The 17,454-nt window shown below is 38.5% G+C and overlaps 2 protein-coding genes across 11 annotated transcripts in view; one reads left to right on the top strand and one right to left on the bottom strand.

Moving 5' to 3' along the window:
* The window catches only part of ADCYAP1R1 (adenylate cyclase activating polypeptide 1 (pituitary) receptor type I), a 128,036-nt gene extending 122,360 nt beyond the window's left edge, over positions 1-5,676 (top strand). For 7 of the 10 annotated variants that reach the window (XM_014945061.1, XM_014945065.1, XM_014945063.1 and 4 more), the window contains one exon: positions 97-5,676. In XM_014945061.1, coding sequence (XP_014800547.1) covers positions 97-306 — 210 coding nt within the window. In that variant the 3' untranslated portion in view covers positions 307-5,676. The remainder of the gene's footprint in view (positions 1-96) is intronic. The other 3 variants (XM_014945066.1, XM_014945064.1, XM_014945060.1) reach the window with 1 other exon arrangement.
* Positions 5,677-11,283: 5,607 nt separating this feature from the next.
* LOC106889672 (vasoactive intestinal polypeptide receptor 1-like) overlaps positions 11,284-17,454 on the bottom strand; it is a 29,980-nt gene continuing 23,809 nt past the window's right edge. The window contains exons 9-13 of the mRNA XM_014944895.1: positions 17,292-17,361; positions 16,054-16,145; positions 15,490-15,619; positions 13,878-13,919; positions 11,284-13,225 (exon numbers count right to left, since the gene is read on the bottom strand). Coding sequence (XP_014800381.1) covers positions 13,037-13,225; positions 13,878-13,919; positions 15,490-15,619; positions 16,054-16,145; positions 17,292-17,361 — 523 coding nt within the window. The 3' untranslated portion in view covers positions 11,284-13,036. The remainder of the gene's footprint in view (positions 13,226-13,877; positions 13,920-15,489; positions 15,620-16,053; positions 16,146-17,291; positions 17,362-17,454) is intronic.

Genomic DNA, 17,454 nt, shown 5'->3' with positions numbered 1-17,454 from the left:
TTTTTTTCTATCAAATTGTGGGGTCTTTTTTCTAAACTTGATAATTTGTCAGCATGTCCTCGAGCGGCTAAGTACATAAAAAATGACCTTTTGAAGTTTCTCCCTAAAGGTGCAATCAGAAATAAAGAGAAAATGGAGGAGCTGGAAAGTCAACCGGTATTTTGCTGTGGATTTCAAACATCGTCAGCCTTCTCTAGCGAGCAGCGGAGTGAACGGGGGGACACAACTCTCCATTCTGAGCAAGAGCAGCTCTCAGATTCGGATGTCCAGCATAAATGCGGAGAACCTAGCGACATGAGCAGCTAAGGAAAACAAATCAATCAACAACCAAACCAAAAACCATCCCTTCAAAAAAGAAAAATAAATCATAATTTTGGTGGTGGTGTAGGTCCCTTTCCTTTTCCCTTCCCTTCCCTTCCCTTCCCTTCCCTTCCCTTCCCTTCCCTTATGTTTGTCGAGGTGAAAAAGCAAAGGAAATATGTACATATATCTTTTTAACAATCACTGTAAATACCCGACTGTACTCAAGGCCATTAATGGAAAAAAGTTTAAAAGATAAACAACAGGCCAAGCCCACCCACTCACTGATTTACATTTCAGAGCATCTGCAAGTAATCCGTTGTCAGTCAAAAGTAATAAGTGATTGCTGTGCAGTTGTGATCCTTGGTTGCCAAAATGATACTAATCTGTGAACGGACATGATCATTGTTATTTTTCAAATTGGTTCTCATTTTGGTTTGGATTTGCCTTTTTTTTTTGTTCCTAGTCAAACATTGTAGCCTGTCCCTGTCTTTTGGCATGTGAATTTCTGCAGTGTTTCTCTTTTGAGTCTAAAGATGGAGCTAATACGCTTGAGTTAATCAAACCAGCTGGTTCAGGAAGAACTTCAGAAAATTAAGTTCATGGCTGGATTTAGTCAGATGTGCCCAGTGGACTTAAAGAAACTGCTGTGCCAATGTGAAGCTGCATAACTACCATCGGTCAGTGGGGGGACTCTGGACAACAGAGATGGAATCAGCTGTTTTTTTCTGTACCCAGGGACACTTTTGAGAATGCTTTATGTTCTAGCTAAACTGTGAATTTTCTAAAAAGGCCATGCAGTTGAGATATATCTATATTTTTGACATTGACTGATTGATGGGTAGATTGATTGATTGGGTTCTTTGAATAATAAAAATAGCTGTCCCCTCCCTCTCACTTAAGAGCAAAAGTCAGTTCCAGGGTGGCCTTTCGCTCCAGATAACCTTGAACCTTCTGCATTCATGTCCGAACGTGACATGTTTTTGGGTAGTGCTGTCACACAGAGTGTGGTGCCTTTGCAGCCCAGTTGACTTCTCTGTTTTGACTCTTCCCTGCCAGAGCAAGAGGCACAAGAGGGATCTGGCATGATCATCTTGGAAGGTAAAAGTCATCTGCATTTGGTGAGCGACTAAACTGAACAATAAGATGCTATGGAAGGAAAAGAGAAAGACTTTGTATGACTCCCCACACCTGGCAATTTTGTCTCTCTTTGGATATTCTGTTTGTTTAACCACCAATGGTCTTACTGCTTTTCTTTGAGAGCAACTAAAATGTTCTTTCAACGTTTGCCTTGTAGTTAAAGCCACGACTGGTACATATCTACTTCAATCAAATGTCAATGATGTCAATTCTTAAAAGTCTTTATACAGTGCATAAAGGCTTTGAGGACCGTCCTAGCACTCACTTCGTTTTGGATTTATGAACTGAGATATATATATATATAAATATATATATATATGTGTGTGTGTGTATGTGTATGCATATATTAAAAAAGAAAAATGAAAATGACATTTTAAATGTGAAATATTGAACTGAAACTAATAGTAACCAGGAAATTCAAAATTCAGGCTTGTTCTTTGGTGTTAGTTGACATGATCATGAACTAGAAAACAAAGTGAAAGACTCAGAATTTTAGTGTCAGCTGAGTGTGAGCTTTTAATTTCACTGGTTTTTGTTAGTTTAAGTAAAGAAAAAAAAGTTTTAATGTCATTTTAAGCATAGGTTTTTAAAAATAATTCTATTTTCCTTATTTTTAAAAGGATTAAAAAAAGGGCCACAGATAATTGTTACAGAGATATTAATTATAATACTTAACACTTATATAGTGCTTTATGGGACATAATCTGTTCTCAGTTGTAGCAGTGTAAATGAATGTCAAAATAATTTGAAACAGACAGAAATGATGAGCTTGACTTCATATTTCTACAGGCTCATGCTCTTATGAGAAGCTTACACCCTTTTCAGGTGAAATCTACGCTTTCACTGAGGACTAGCTAAAAGTTTTACTTTACTGTGATTGTACTGCAGTATTTTAAGTGCAAGTTAAATGATCCAGACACCTTTTTTTTTCAAGTCTTCAGCACTGGTTTGCTGCTCTGAGGGTAGAATTAGTCCCCTTGTACCAGACTCTCTGCAAAAGCCACTGAAGTGTTTTTAACTGTTAGATTGGAGCTTCTTCTCTCATTAGATGCTGCTAAAAGCTATTTTAGAAAGTTACTGAAGGAGCTATGCACTTTGCAGTCCAGAAAGACATGGGAGATGGGGAAAGCCAGATCTATCAGGTAAATGTAAATTTAGACATTTTTAAAATGAGACTATCTAATGTTAGCCAAACAGATAATATTTAATATTTAGTTTTGTATTTTCTGTAGTATGGGCTTTCACAAGGTATTACATTGACAATATTGTAAGTTTGTTATTTAAAAAAAAATTAAGAAGTATATTTTGCATGAATGGCTAGTAGCCAATTTTCAAGCACTAATTGATTAGAACTTCTGAAAAAAGTTGTTGAAAAACTGCCTCTAGTTGGAGACTTTTTGCCATGTTTCAGTCCAGAGCAAGAAAGTGTTTGGATCTTTTTTTTTAATTTTATTTTTAATGTTGTTTTTGAGGCTTTTTTCGGAGCTTGCTTTTAAATTCTACTGTTTTCCTTGCTGTCCTTCAGTGCGCTGCAATGTGAGTTGGTGGATCTCAGTTCAGTGCCTCGTGGGCAAGTGTCCACAACACCAAAACCACCTTCCAGTCATGCACACTGGAGACCAGGTCCTCAGCTAAATTAAAATCAGTACAGAAAACTGTTCTTATTGTTAGAACAAAGCCACTTCACTTTGGCCTGGGGTTTGGTCTCAGCACATTACTATTACTATTATTTTTTGGCAGTCTCAGCAAGAGAGGCAAAGTCATAAAAACTGGGACTTGCCCCTTGAATTCCTAGCATCAATGCTTAGGAACAAGACAAATTGGAGGACAGAGGAGGGGAAATTTCTGCCTTTGCAGTCCCAGTCTTTCTTGTTCAGTGGACAAATTAAAGTCTTCAGTACCTTTCACCAGCATTGAATTTACTAGAGGAAATGGTGTCTCTTGAAATATTTAGTATACAATGGATTATACAAATAACCCCCTTCTATTATGATTCTTTTATTGGCGGTGTCGATGCACTTCCAAATGTGTCTTTCCATAGTCACTCAAACTTCCTCAGTGTTACTGGAAAGATCATACTTCAGGTGTATATATTTATCTAAATCAGACTCTGATGCCATCGCACAAATTAGCTCTCAAGAAATCTTTATGTTGAATGTAAACTGAAGATGCTGGACATGCATGGCCACCCTTCACAGTGGCTGTCATTTCTATTTGTTTCAGGATGGAAGAAACCAACGGGTGGTTTGCTTCTAAGTGTGTGTAAATATCAATTGAGTGTAACAGTGCTTTGTTTAATTTTTCACTGTGAAATATATTTTGGAGCTAGAAAGGCTATGTTATTAAAAACAATACCTAATTAAAAGAAAAACAAGTGTGCAGTGCTCCTTGAGCCATTTTTTCTACCATGTCCATAATGTATTTCTTGTCAAATTTTCTTATTTTGCTTTTGTAAATGTACAAAAATTTCTGTGCTGCAGCTTTTGTGACTATTTAATGTATCTAACCACTGTTTGATTATTGACTTTTTGATGTGGAGTGCTGGTACTACAGGACAATTAACATCCCAAAATGAAAGCTACAACCTGTATTTCAAAGGACAAGGCTTGTTTCATTGCTGCATGGTGACCTCAATTCCTTTTACCTTCATCTACATCTAGTATATCTGGAACTCAGAGCCCAGGTAATGAAACTTAAATGCTTAGTTACAGGAGTTTTTATTTATAGAGGAAAAATACCCAAGTTCCTCTGCTTCATTTAAGTATTTGTATTTGAAAACCAGGTGTTAAAATAAGGTGGTGGGAGAAGGGAGAGAGTTGAAGGCAGGTGAGTCCAGACTGAAATGCAAAAATGCTGCAGTTTGGAAGTTAAATTCAGATGCTTTATTTGGTGTCTAACTCCTCATTTTCAGCATCTCCATTGCAACTAAAGAACTGTGTCTTGCAACTGCAAGGCTAAATAACAACCAGAAGTGGGCAGGATCTGACTGTGCTGATAATTGAGCTTACATTTGCAAAGATGACTTCCTTTAGATTCTCTCCATCATCAGTGGTAAGTGTGAGACACCTTCCAGAATGGAATGCAGAGCAGTTCATAAAATCATAAGATCAACAGTCGAGGTTGGAAGACACCTTGAAAAACCACCTGGTCCAACATGAGAAAGGGAGCCAAGATGAGATTATGAGGCCCCCCCCCAGCCCACCTCACCCGAGCCCTCTGTTCATCAGATAGAAAAAACTTCTTTCACTCTTTCAATCTTTCCTCATCAAGTGGGTTTTCCATCCCTTTCATCATCTTCATGGCCTTCCTTTTGACCCTCTCCAGTCTGGCCATGCTTTTCTTGAATTGTAAGGACCAGAACTGGACACAATACGGTATTTGTTAGAATCCTCCTCAAAACCTGACCTGGGAGAATCTGATCCTTTTCAGCAGTGATAAAAGGATTTGGTGGCATAATTTGCCTTGTCCACTTCATTACATAAAATTGTGGCTTTCCATAATATTGTCATATCAATGATGGATGAAATTCTGCTTCTGTATAGCATAATAGCTTCTGTGCTTACGTATGAAGGGCTATGCAGGACCTCTGATTCCTTCAAAGATTTTTATTTTTTTTTATAAATGCCATGGAAAAAGAAAACAGTAACTAAAAATACACAAAGCCAAAATGGTCAAGAACAAAAAATATTTAGCAGAGTTAGACCTGTTGGTCTCTGATCCTCCTGTGTTCCAGACCAACACAGTGCCATAAAAAGACTTAATCTGAAGGAAACTCTGTAATTGCCATTGTTTTCACAGCATATACCTCCCACTCCCAAACTGATCTACTCCCTTTTTAAAATTCAATAGGATTTTTTTTTTTCGCACTGTCACTTCCCACTGGAAAGTTATTGTAAAACTTCACTCTTCTGGCAGTTAGAAACTTTTTTATGAATTCTAAATTAAAATAACTACTGGCTAGCTTTGCTCCTTGTCATACTAATCTTCCCTCCAGTTCCTTTCTCCCTTCCTTTAATATGAACAGTTTTATTTCAGATAAAGTCTACAGTTTATCTTTGGTCATGCAGTTGAAAGATAAGACTAAAAATAATTACACTACTCAGCTTCATTTGTTTCAGCTCTAATCATGATTTGGGCTGCAGAAACAATGCAAGGAAGCAAATACAGATACATGCAAATTCCTTTAGAACAGCAGGAAAATTAACTGGAATCAGCATATCAAGTTCTGTGAAAAAAGAAAAATAAAAAATAACAATGAAAACTAAGAGAAAGATTTGCAGTTCTTGAAAGTGTGTAAACGAGATTAGGTTTTGAGCCACTTTCATTCAGTCACATCTAAAGGCAAAAATGATCCCAATCTTCTCCTTTTCTAGTTTCAGTTATAATGTTGCAAGAGAAGCTGCATTACTGCTGGTTCCAATCAAAGGGATAGGATACTCTCTATGATGATAGCTAGCCAGCTATCATTACTGCTGGTTCCAATCAAAGGGATAGGACACTCTCTATGATGATAGGGAGGAGATGGTGAGGAAAGCATGACCGCTGCTAGCCAGCTATAATCACAAGGAGTGTCTATATTCCAACATTACAGAAGGGCCAGGATGAGAGCACAGTGTCACCAAGTCTCTTTGAAGCCTTTTCCCAGTGGTTTGAGAAGATGTATGTAGAATAGATGCTGCATCCTGGATGAAGCTACTGTACTTAGCCCTCTGTGTCCTCAACATCAACAGGAACATGCAAGCTGTGATTTCACAGCTGCTGTGAAGTCCTGTGAAGCTTTCTTACATGATAAAGTGCAGAATCCAAATGCCAAAGGTAATCCTTATAGTTGCTACATTCAGTGGATGTACCTAGAAAGTTCAACAAGTTAAACTTTTTCTCCTTGGTTTGATTATGTGATTTCGTGATGTTAAGACTTTCTTTTTTGTTCTGAGATTTTCCTATGTGGGCAAGGCTGCCGGAGGAATGTAGGATGCTTAAAATCATCTGCTACATGACACTGGAGAGCAATAAATATGACCTCAGCAGAGCTATTATAGCATGGAAGTTCTAAAGGGAAGCAAGACAAGGTAGCAAGAATAGATAGAGCAGGATATATGGGACACCATATGGGATCCTGCTTGGTCCCAGCTCAGATAGCTAAACTTTGATCTCTATGTGAAGGCAGTTTCTGTAGGAATCCTGGGTCTACAGCTGTAGAAATGTACCTAATGCAACCAAATAGCTGGGTTTACCTGGTTGTCTTTCTTAGAGAGTCAAATATCAAGGGCTATATTAAATATGTGTCCCTTTCAACATCTGGCACTTCAGCATTAAGCATTCTTGCTCATAGGCAAAGCCCTGGGAAAGATTCTATGTCACTAAGCAGGCAGCTAAGGAGATATCCACATCACTTAACTCTAGACATTGATAGCGAAGGTATCTTCCTTTGACCTAGTTTCTCCACTTTGCCTCTGTAGTCACAAGAGAGAAATAAGCAATTTTAGAGTACAAGCATCAAACATATTTTTGATGTCTACTCAAGGGTAAGATGATTCATACTTTGCAAGTATCTGCTTCTTTCCACCAGGAAGTGTAGCTGACCAGATCAGTGCCAGATGTTGACACTGTGGAAGTCTACATGTGGATGACTTTTCCCCTTTGGGACTTTGCCCAGTCACTATTTTTCTGCTTCATACATGCTGAGAAATAAAGGTCTTGAAAAGCTGAGGGGTGGCTTTTGTTTGGTATTACCAACCAGATTTGGGGGAGCTGCATGATAAAGGCTTAGTAGCTTTCACTGAGAGCAGTTTTCAGGAAGTCTTGTTTTCTCTGTCAGATTGTGTCCGTATGTCCAGTGTTTCTGTGTCCAGAAACAAACCGTGGTATATAGTGCACATGCAGTGAAAAAAAGTTAGGATTTATTCTCTGCTTTTAGCAGTCAGGCACATGCAACCAGTTCAGAATTGCAAGATTAGGAATATATGGGGTAGTAGTTAAGAATGCTCTGATGTTAAGCTCCGTGCATATCTGTACTAAAGAGCTAAATTCAGCTAAATACACATTGTACTTTGTGTATGAAAACACACCAGCAGAGCTTGGACAATGTTTTGAACCTCGTGGTCTTTCACCTTCTTATGATTAAAATTGCAATTTCCCATCAGCTTTCTTTTGGGGAATTCATCATGTAAAGAATTACTGTGTGATATGACACTGTGTGATCTGACACTCTTCTGTGTCTGAAATTACTTAGGCTTCTGGATATGCCTTTTCCAATGGACTTTGTGCTTGCAGAGAAGTCCCAAGAGGCCTTTGTGTACCAGTACAATCTGTAAAAACAAACATTTAGTGTGTTCAGTCTTCTTTCCCTTCTTCTTGTCAACTTAGTGGCAATGCAACATGCTATAGCTCTGAGAAGTACCGAGTTATTGGACGGAAAGCTGTATTTTGGCTTTTGACTGTGTCAAGGTACAAACTTACTGGCCTGTTGGGTCTAATACTGACCTTTTTTTGGTCAAATTTGGTTTAATCGGTAATGGGATCTGGGGTTATTCAGCTTTGTTATGAGGTGGAAACAGATATCAATTGCTGCTTTCTAACCTTTTTTTTGTGTTTTGAGAAATTGTTTTTAATGTGTATACTGCTGTAGATGACACAATAAATGTATTATCATTTTGTATAAGTCTGTTCTGATATAAATTGCACCAAAGAGAAATTTTTGTTTGTGAAGTCCCAGGGTGGTGTATTTCTTCTTAAAGCAGCAGGTTGGAGTTTTTTAGGCTAAAAGGTTAGCTTACTCATGGGAAGGAATCTCCAAATTCTGCTGGGCAAAGTCAGTCCAGGAACAACAAGATGTGGAGTCTTTGCCACTCATGGGCCATGCACAGTTTTCTTTCACCATCAGCCAGTGGACTTGAGGAAGGTGTTTAGCATATGGCATCGGGACCATAGGGTCATGGGATCATAGAATCATTTAGGTTGGAAAAGACTTTTAAGGTCCTTCAAACCGCCTGATAACTGAAAACTGTCAAGTCCACCACTAAACCATGTCCCTCAGCACCGTGTCAACACTGCTTTTAAATACTTCCAGGGATGGTGACTCAACCACTTCCCTGGGCAGCCCATTCCAATGTTCAATAACCCTTTAATTGAAATTTTTTTTCCTAATATTAAGTCTAAACCTCCTCTGGCACAGCTTGAAGATCTTTCCTCTTGTGCTATTGCTTGTTACTTGGGAAAAGAAACCGACCTCCACCTCGTTAAACCCTCCTTTCAGGCAGTTGTAGAGAGTGATAAGGTCTCCCCTCAGTCTCCTTTTCTCCAGGCTAAACAACCCCAGCTCCCTCAGCTGCTCCTCGTTAGACTTGTGCTCCAGACCCCTCACAAGCTCTGCTGCCCTTCTCTAGGCTTGCTCCAGCACCTCAATGTCTTTCCTATAGTGAAGGGTCCAAAATTGAACACAGAACTTGAGATGGAACCTCACCAGTGCCAAGTTCAGGGGGATGATCAGTGCCCCAGTCTTCCTGAAACAGGCCAGGATGCTGTTGGCCTTCTTGGCCACCTGGGCACACAGCTGACTCATATTCTGTCTACCAGAGCACCTCAATGTCTTTCCTATAGTGAAGGGTCCAAAATTGAACACAGAACTTGAGATGGAACCTCACCAGTGCCAAGTTCAGGGGGATGATCAGTGCCCCAGTCTTCCTGAAACAGGCCAGGATGCTGTTGGCCTTCTTGGCCACCTGGGCACACAGCTGACTCATATTCTGTCTACCAGCACCCCCAGGTCTTTTTCCACCAGGCAGCTTTCCAGCCACCCTTCCCCAAGCCTGCAGCACCAAAATTTTGGTATCATAACCTGTGAGCTGACCACCAACTTTGTTTTACAGAAAGAGTATTGAATGGGGTACTTTTTATCACAGCATTTAATTTTTCCTGAAGAACATTCTCTACCATGTAATGCACTTATTAAAATTGACAAACTGTTTCTTCCCTTAGTTTGAGATGCACTGCAACCCTTCAAGATTTTCAGGCCTATTTTTCTCCCAATAACTTCTACTGTCCCACTGCATTGCTCTGAAAATCCAGCTCTAAGAGGATATAGCAATCTTGGGGAAGCTCAGCATTGGCAAAGTTGCTTGTAGGAAAAATTTCTTTAAACATGGAGTTCACAACGTCAAGCTTTCTGAAAAAACCAGGCTGCCACTGTAAGAGTTAAAAATCTACTCTTGGCGAGAAATTTCAGGTACCTTAACAACCTATTTTTGCTACAACACCAAGAAAAACAGCGGAAACAGTTCTTAATTTTTGCAGGTTGTCATGTCATTTGAAAGGGATTTAAAAACAATATATGAAGAGTTAAACTCTGTAAAAGATGCCAGAGGATTAGAGGAAGAGAAAGCAGCTTTTCCTAGCTGATATAACGTAATGATATATTGCAAATAATCCTGCAAAGCACAGGACATATCTCAGGTTCATGCTGGTTGTGAGTAGGGGATGTTTCGGTGCATTGCTTGGCTTTCCTGACTGCACACAACCAGACGTGCCAGCAGTGTGTCCAGCACACACTACACACCACGAGATGGCAGTGCCTCTCCACAGACCACAGAGTTCTTCTGGACAGCTTTTTGGACAAGCTCTTTGCTGCTTTCGAAGGCCTGCGACGAAGCAATATAACCCTGACGCATCCCCTACTCCTACACACACCATCGTTTCCTCAGATGTACCATCAAGAAGGGGATCAGCAGCCTTTTCACTGCCCAAACACGACCTTTATCCAAAATTTGTGCACTCCCCAGGATCATTAACCTCATCACCAAGTTGGTCCACGTGGGTGCTTTATATAAATTATGCAAATAGTGGCTTTGGACATATGCAGAATATCTTCATACAGCCCTCAATTCCAGTTTATGGCTTACACATCCTGATCCTAAATGTTTGAAAAGTAAAAAGCTTGGAAATGTTAACAACATTGGGAAGGATGCAGGCATATTTTGGACAAAGGGCTGAGAGAGCAGGTGGCTGGTGCACCACTGAGGTTGCTGAAGAACCTTTGAGACATAGGGTTAGATCACTTTGACATGAGTTATGAGGGTGATTGGGAAGAGTTTGAGGCAAAAGGGGATATCTGGGGAGTTAACACAAGCTGAACATGCATGCTGGTGGTATATGGGTGCAAATTAGGTTGTGGGGTCAGGCAGGAAAGGTGGGGTTGTGAGAAGTGTCAAATTGTCTAAGGAGACGGAACACTGGTGACTGATGGAAATATCTTTCATGGTGTATTGGGACCTATCACCTTTTCTCACCATCATGTCTCCTTTCTCTGGATCCTTGGTCCAGTAAAAAACTTCTGAGTAATAAAGGAAGAGGAAATTTCATGAGATTTAAGTCAAATGTGGGTGATCCTGGAAGCTCAGCTGGGAAGAAGGAATTGCTGTGTGACACAAGATGGCTGATGCATCCACCAAATAAACCATGAACTTAGGTGAGAGAAAAAACAAAAGGGGAGATTTCACTGAGAGAGTGTCTCCAAAACCTAAAGTCTCAGCCCAGTTTTTTATGGAAGAAAAAAAAGACTGCCAAAACCAGAAGTATGATTCACTTCAGCTTTTTTCCTCCTCAAAGACAGATGAGGAGATATGGCCCAATTTCTTCATATAGACAACTCAGTAACGTTTAACACAACTGTTTCCTCAAGAAAACATTCATAAGCAGTCACATACCTGAACTAATGGTATTCTCTCAAAAAATGATAGAAGCAGGCTACCACAAACCTGTGTCATAGTGATGATATCTTGGAAGGGGAGTGGGACATTCACTCAGGCTACAAGATCATGTAATGTAAATTTTTTATTGGGTGAAGAGGTCAAAATTGTATACATCCATTGGTTTCAAAACAGTATCTAGAGTAAACACAATTATACAACTGTTCTTTTAAAATAAAGCCTCAAATGAAACATCCAAACTGACATAATGTAATTAAAAATTACTCTCTCAAACCATCTGTAATTATCACTTGCATTTTATAGATGTACATCATACAAATGTGTTCACATCACTATGCTAGGCAACAACTCAGGAGCAAGGTTTACTTTTATAAGGAAAACCAATAAGGAGCTCAGAATAGACAAAATGACACGTTATAGAGGGCATCTGATTCATTGGAAAAGTGGGGTAAATGCCTAACTAATAAAGGACTGATTTGAATTATACATATAGAAATCTGAACAATTCATTTCTGCTCTAATAATGGAATGAGAAATGAAGCACCTAAAATGAACAGAGTCAAATGTCCCCTGGCCTAAATATTTAACCAAGAATACAGCAAAACAAGAGACTGGAGCACTACTTTTTAAAGCTAAAGTGATATAGCAGTTCACAGAAAACCACCATGTACTTGAATGACCATGATCTCTAGCAGTGCTTTCAGGTTTGGATGCAGGTTCTCCTGAGGATGGTACTATCTTGAAAGGAAATAGAGATGTGTCCAGTGTACCTTGTGTGCCCTTTCTTTACTTTTGGAGAGTTTGAGGTAGTGTCCAACTGAGTTCTGAAGAAAGAGTAAGGCCACCCAAATAAGTGATGCGAGCACATTTGTTCACTCTGTTTCACTGGACCGTATTTTGCTTCACTAGACCACAATGTTGTGTTGATAATTCTGAACCCAGAAACATAATTGAGTGGAGTGATAATGAGCTGAGAAATGATGGACAGGACTGAGATAACTACAGGAATCACACCAGATTAGTCCTCAAAAGAAGGTCCCCAAAAAAGCACAATAGCACAGTTTAATCTTCTATTTCACCGATGGATACAGCCAACCTTCAAGGTTAGGTGGCAGAAAGTCTGTTCCAGGTACACAAGGGCAAGTGTCTGGGCACTAAGACTAGGACTGTAAATTATTCTGAGCTCAAGGTAGCGCAGCTGGCATACTGCATTGGGCTTGCTCTGTGTTCTTCCTTCATATTTAAATAATCTACCTAATGATCAACTACTCCATGTTTTCCATCGACAAGAAAGGGCTTGGGGTCCTCTGGACTAATTTAATCTTGCTATTCACCAGGAGCGGAAGAAAAAAACCCAAGCAGATAATGTAACTTGTTCTTTTTTTGTGTCACTCTTGAAATACCTTGAGATTCCTTCCAAAAGCGGTTACTCAGCAAGTTTCTGTATGTAATTTCCATTAAATTGTCTCAAGTTGTCTCAAAACAACTAGTAATACATCACTAAGCATTATGGCAAAGCTTTGCCACCACATAACTGTTTCTAATTAAGATTAGGCATAATGCTCTTGAAAACTGGAATATTTGGGAAACATTAACAAAGACATGACAAACACTGGGTGTGGGAGGAATTATAGTTCCTTTTTTTGGGGGTGTTAATCTATTAGCTCAAGGTCTGGCTTTCCACAACTAAACAAGTGGATTTTACGTGCTCAAGGAGAGAGAGAACCAGGGTTGTGATACTGGTCTGTACCAGGTGAGAAAAGCAGCTCACATTCGGGACAAGAAATTCAGGGAAGGCTCCTGACACTATGGAAAGACATAAAGGATCCAGGCTGGCCATGTCTTAGGTAGTTATGTTACAACATCACAGCAACGTGTCCTGCTAGAAAAGCTCAGACAGAAGTTACACCATTCTGGTACCCAGATGTTTTCCTTTTTGGACTGATTTTTTCAAGCAGTGATAACTGAGTGACATAGTTGACTGGACTGTTTTCTCTGGACAAAGTCCTGTGTTTGTGTGTGAAGTTCAGGTATTCTTGATACTGCCATTTGCACAGTTGTTTCTTCAGTTCACTTTGAACCTATAGAAAAGGAATTTAAGAACAAAGAATCAGAAAAGTAAGACAGTGGACACTGAAGGATGAGATGTGTTTTTACAATTTCTCATGGTTTTTTTTTTTCATTCTGCTCTTTTGGGGAAAGTGCAAGCAAATGTAGTTAGTTTTTAAAATGATAGGCTCTCAAAAATGTACTACAGTGAATTTATCCAAATAAATAGATAGCAAGAAAATGTTTGAATAATAAAACTACTGAAAATGCTCAAGCTGCCCTGGAAAAAGGAAATGCAAAGGGGAAGCAGAGGGGAAAGGGAAAGGGAAAGGAAAGAAACTCACTAGGAGAAAATAAAACTAAAGGAAGTAAGGAGTGTTACAAGCTTTCCATTGAGACATCATTGTGATAGCTATCAGACATAAAGCAGAAAAACAGGCCCCTGACAAGAAAGTCACCAACCATTTGTAAAGAGTCATTGCTTCAAAGCTTATTTTGTGTCCTTCTGTCAGAACTCTATGAATAGAAATAAAGTCAACAAAGGTACCAAGGAAAAAAAAATATATGGGTGTTTCATGTTTTCAGGAGCAAATCAAAGCACAGATCTGTTCTGGAAAAAGGAAAAAAACAATTAAAAAAAAAGACTTGAAAAGGTTTTGATAATCTGATGTAATTGCTACTCACCTCTGCATTCGAGAAGCAATATAGAAGAGCGACAACAAAACCCTAGGACAGGGAGGGTAGGGAGAAAAAAGTCAACCACCATGATTAAAGCATAGAATCAAACAAAGACATCAAGTTTCATTCAAAATCTGAGCAAGACAGCAAAAATATATTTTTTCCATTGTTCCATTGGAATTTAGGCGATGGGGCACTATTTATTGGGTTTTCATAATAGAATTAAATTCTTCAATGGACTGGCCAAGCTGTATATATATCAAACAAAGACATCAAGTTTCATTCAAAATATGAGCAAGACAGCAAAAATATATATTTTCCATTGTTCCATTGGAATTTAGGGGATGGGGCACTATTTATTGGGTTCAAACAAAGACATCAAGTTTCATTCAAAATCTGAGCAAGACAGCAAAAATATATTTTTTCCATTGTTCCATTGGAATTTAGGCGATGGGGCACTATTTATTGGGTTTTCATAATAGAATTAAATTCTTCAATGGACTAACCAAAATATATATATATGTTATTGCCTTTTTATGGAGATACTAAGCATTAACTTACTGTTTACTGTCCCCTACAATTTCTTCCTCAGGTAAGGAAGAAGGGATCTCTGTCTTGTTTTACCCTATATTTACAGTAGTGAATAAACTGGGTGAGGACCTGTTCTTGTTTTACATCTTTACTGCTGAACTATCTTCTTTCACTCAACAAGACATTGGCTGTGTTCAAACAACCCATTGGGTTCATATTCACCCAGGAGTACAATCAGGCATTGTTTAGGGGAATGTTAGTCAGCCAGAAGCCAAGCCATTTCACAGACTGTGTTAACACAGACAAACACTGGACTGTGCTAGACTATGTCTATATCAGGAAACTGAGCAAAGCACAGCCCTGAATACTGGCCGTTGCTTCTCTGTGTTGTTAAAATGTCAACACAGCCCACAACACAGCTTTGGCTTGGGCCATCAAGGATTTTCTCAAGAAGATTCTGGTTGTGGTTGAGAGGTAAGCATGAAAGAGGGATCATTTCAATACATATCAACATGGACAAGCTGTTGTGGGGTACAGGGGAAAGGGGGAGGAAAAAGACCTCAAACATTTATTACAAAGTGCACCATATCCAGGCCCTGGTCCTCTCAAACCCAAGATTCTGTTCTGAACAGTGGTATAGCAAAATAAAAGAAATGAGGAAGTATTAACATGATGGATTCACTACTGCTAAGAGGTAAGGGCAGAACAGATTGTTATATATTATGCTTATTTTTTCATTCCTCTTATCTTCACCTTTATTGTATGTGGAATTAGTTTCAATCAGTTTCCCTTAATCCATGGACTGGTCTTCATGGCAGTCTGTTATTCAGTAAAAGTAGATATTGTATTTTTTTGTGATTATTAGTATGAAGTCTGAGTCAGAACTCAAAAGCAGTGTGAGATTTCAAGTAATAAGATAAGGGAATAAACAACAGAACGAGCTTGCAAAGGAGCAAGATGGAATGTGTGTGTTGAATTTAGACACATTATTAACACCTGCTCTAATAATCAACTGAAAATGTAAAACTGAGAGTGTGGTGTTTCAGACCAAAACTCTTAGGATAGACCAACATTTTGTCCAACTTACCTGAAAAGAACCCAATCCCAGCTCAATATAAAGGCGAGCTTCCAGACCAGTGCTTTCTGGGAAAAATGCAAATACAATGTAGTGTACTCCAAAGAGGGGGATCAAGAGTAACGTGGATTTTGCAAGTCTCCTAGCAAACCAATAATTAAGGAACAATGTAATGTTAGAAAAATGGAATCAGTGATAGTAATTATATGTTGGAACAAATTTTAATACAGAGGACAGCTCCATAATAGAGGCAACTACATCCAATGAAAGGCCTGGAAGTGAGATGGATGCATTACCTGACATTTAGTGTTTACGCTTTCAGGCTGGGACATTTTGGAGTTATAATACTTTATATTTTTCTTTTCTTATCATTCCCAACATATCCACCCCACCCTCCTTACCCTGAAGAAAAGGAGAGATGTGATATTTGGGAGGAAAATTATAGTTTACATTGTTATTTCTTCTGGGGATTTGTCTTTCTAATAGTAAAAAGTAGAACATTTTGTGCTCTTGCCCATAAAACATTTCTCATAGCAGTTGGAACAGGTCAATATCAAGAGACCCAGTAATATTTACACAAAGTGGCTTGAATGGCTCCCTCCTCCCTCTTGAGACTTCAATTTATGGACTAGAATTCTGATCACATTGATAAATATAATAAAGTTAACCTGAAAAGACAAGAAAAAAATCAGTAAAATAAAGTTAACCTGAAAAGACAAGAAAAAAAATCTTACTAGAAATCAGGACATATGTTCAGTGGGTACAAATTAACTAAAATTCCCCAGTCGTAGGAAGTGCATTGCTATAAACCAGTGCAGATCAAATCAATAGTATTAGAAACAATATTTATTTCTCCCATTAATATATAGTTATATATCAAGATATACTGAATGTAATGTTGAATTAATATAGACCTCATATCTCAATAATATCTGGTATTAACTCCTTGTATTTGTAGTCAGCGCCAAGCAGATCATGGTCTAAATAGTCCCCCCTGTTCCCTTCATTGTTTATGACAAGGATTATAACAGATACAGACCTAAATGACATACTGGTTCCTCCCTAAACTTATATGGAATAAATGTGTGCATAAGGGAGAATTTTATTGTCTTAAGTTTACATCATAGGAACTCATTAAAAATATATACATAAATATAAATATATGTAAAAAGATCAATATGTATTTCTTGCATTAAACCACCTTCATAGTATCTAAGAATCTTGCCAGTATGGGTTGCCTTTCTCCAGAAAATGACTTATGGAGACACAGATATGACTGTGGTATGTGGAATGGAGGTGTCAAGATAATTCCATTGTGTCCTAACATGACTCTAATTGGGTTTTGATAGACTCTTTATGTTGTAAAGGGTGTAAAGGTTGTAAAACTTAGGGTGTTTTTAGAGGAAAAAAAAAAAGCAACAAAACTAAAATCAACAGCAACAAAACCACATGCTCTACAATAATTTCCAGCTATTTGAAATTCAATACCAGAGAATGTGGTATAGATTTTTTCCTAGCTCACTGAAAGGAGACACTAATTTAGCTTTCACATTCCATAGAAAATATAGGATTTACCCTTTATGTTGTAAAGGGTGTAAAGGTTGTAAAACTTAGGGTGTTTTTAGAGGAAAAAAAAAAAGCAACAAAACTAAAATCAACAGCAACAAAACCACATGCTCTACAATAATTTCCAGCTATTTGAAATTCAATACCATAGAATGTGGTATAGCTTTTTTCCTAGCTCACTGAAAGGAGACACTAATTTAGCTTTCACATTCCAAAAGATATTCAAGGCAAAATGAAAAAAAACATACTAATACTGTTAGCAGAATGGGGCCTTTGATGATCCATAACACCACTCCATTCTCGTCATCATCCCAACATCTGAAACAACAAACAAAACCAGTCATGTTATCTGTCCCATGTGAGCTTCCCACAACGCATGGAAGTATTTCTGTCACAGAATAAGAAAGTGAT

This window comes from Calidris pugnax, unplaced genomic scaffold, assembly GCF_001431845.1.
Source record: "Calidris pugnax isolate Ruff unplaced genomic scaffold, ASM143184v1 scaffold54, whole genome shotgun sequence".
NCBI classification, from domain to species: Eukaryota; Metazoa; Chordata; class Aves; order Charadriiformes; family Scolopacidae; genus Calidris; species Calidris pugnax.
Note: the sequence above shows the minus strand (reverse complement) of the source record. Positions and strands in the feature narration are given on the sequence as shown.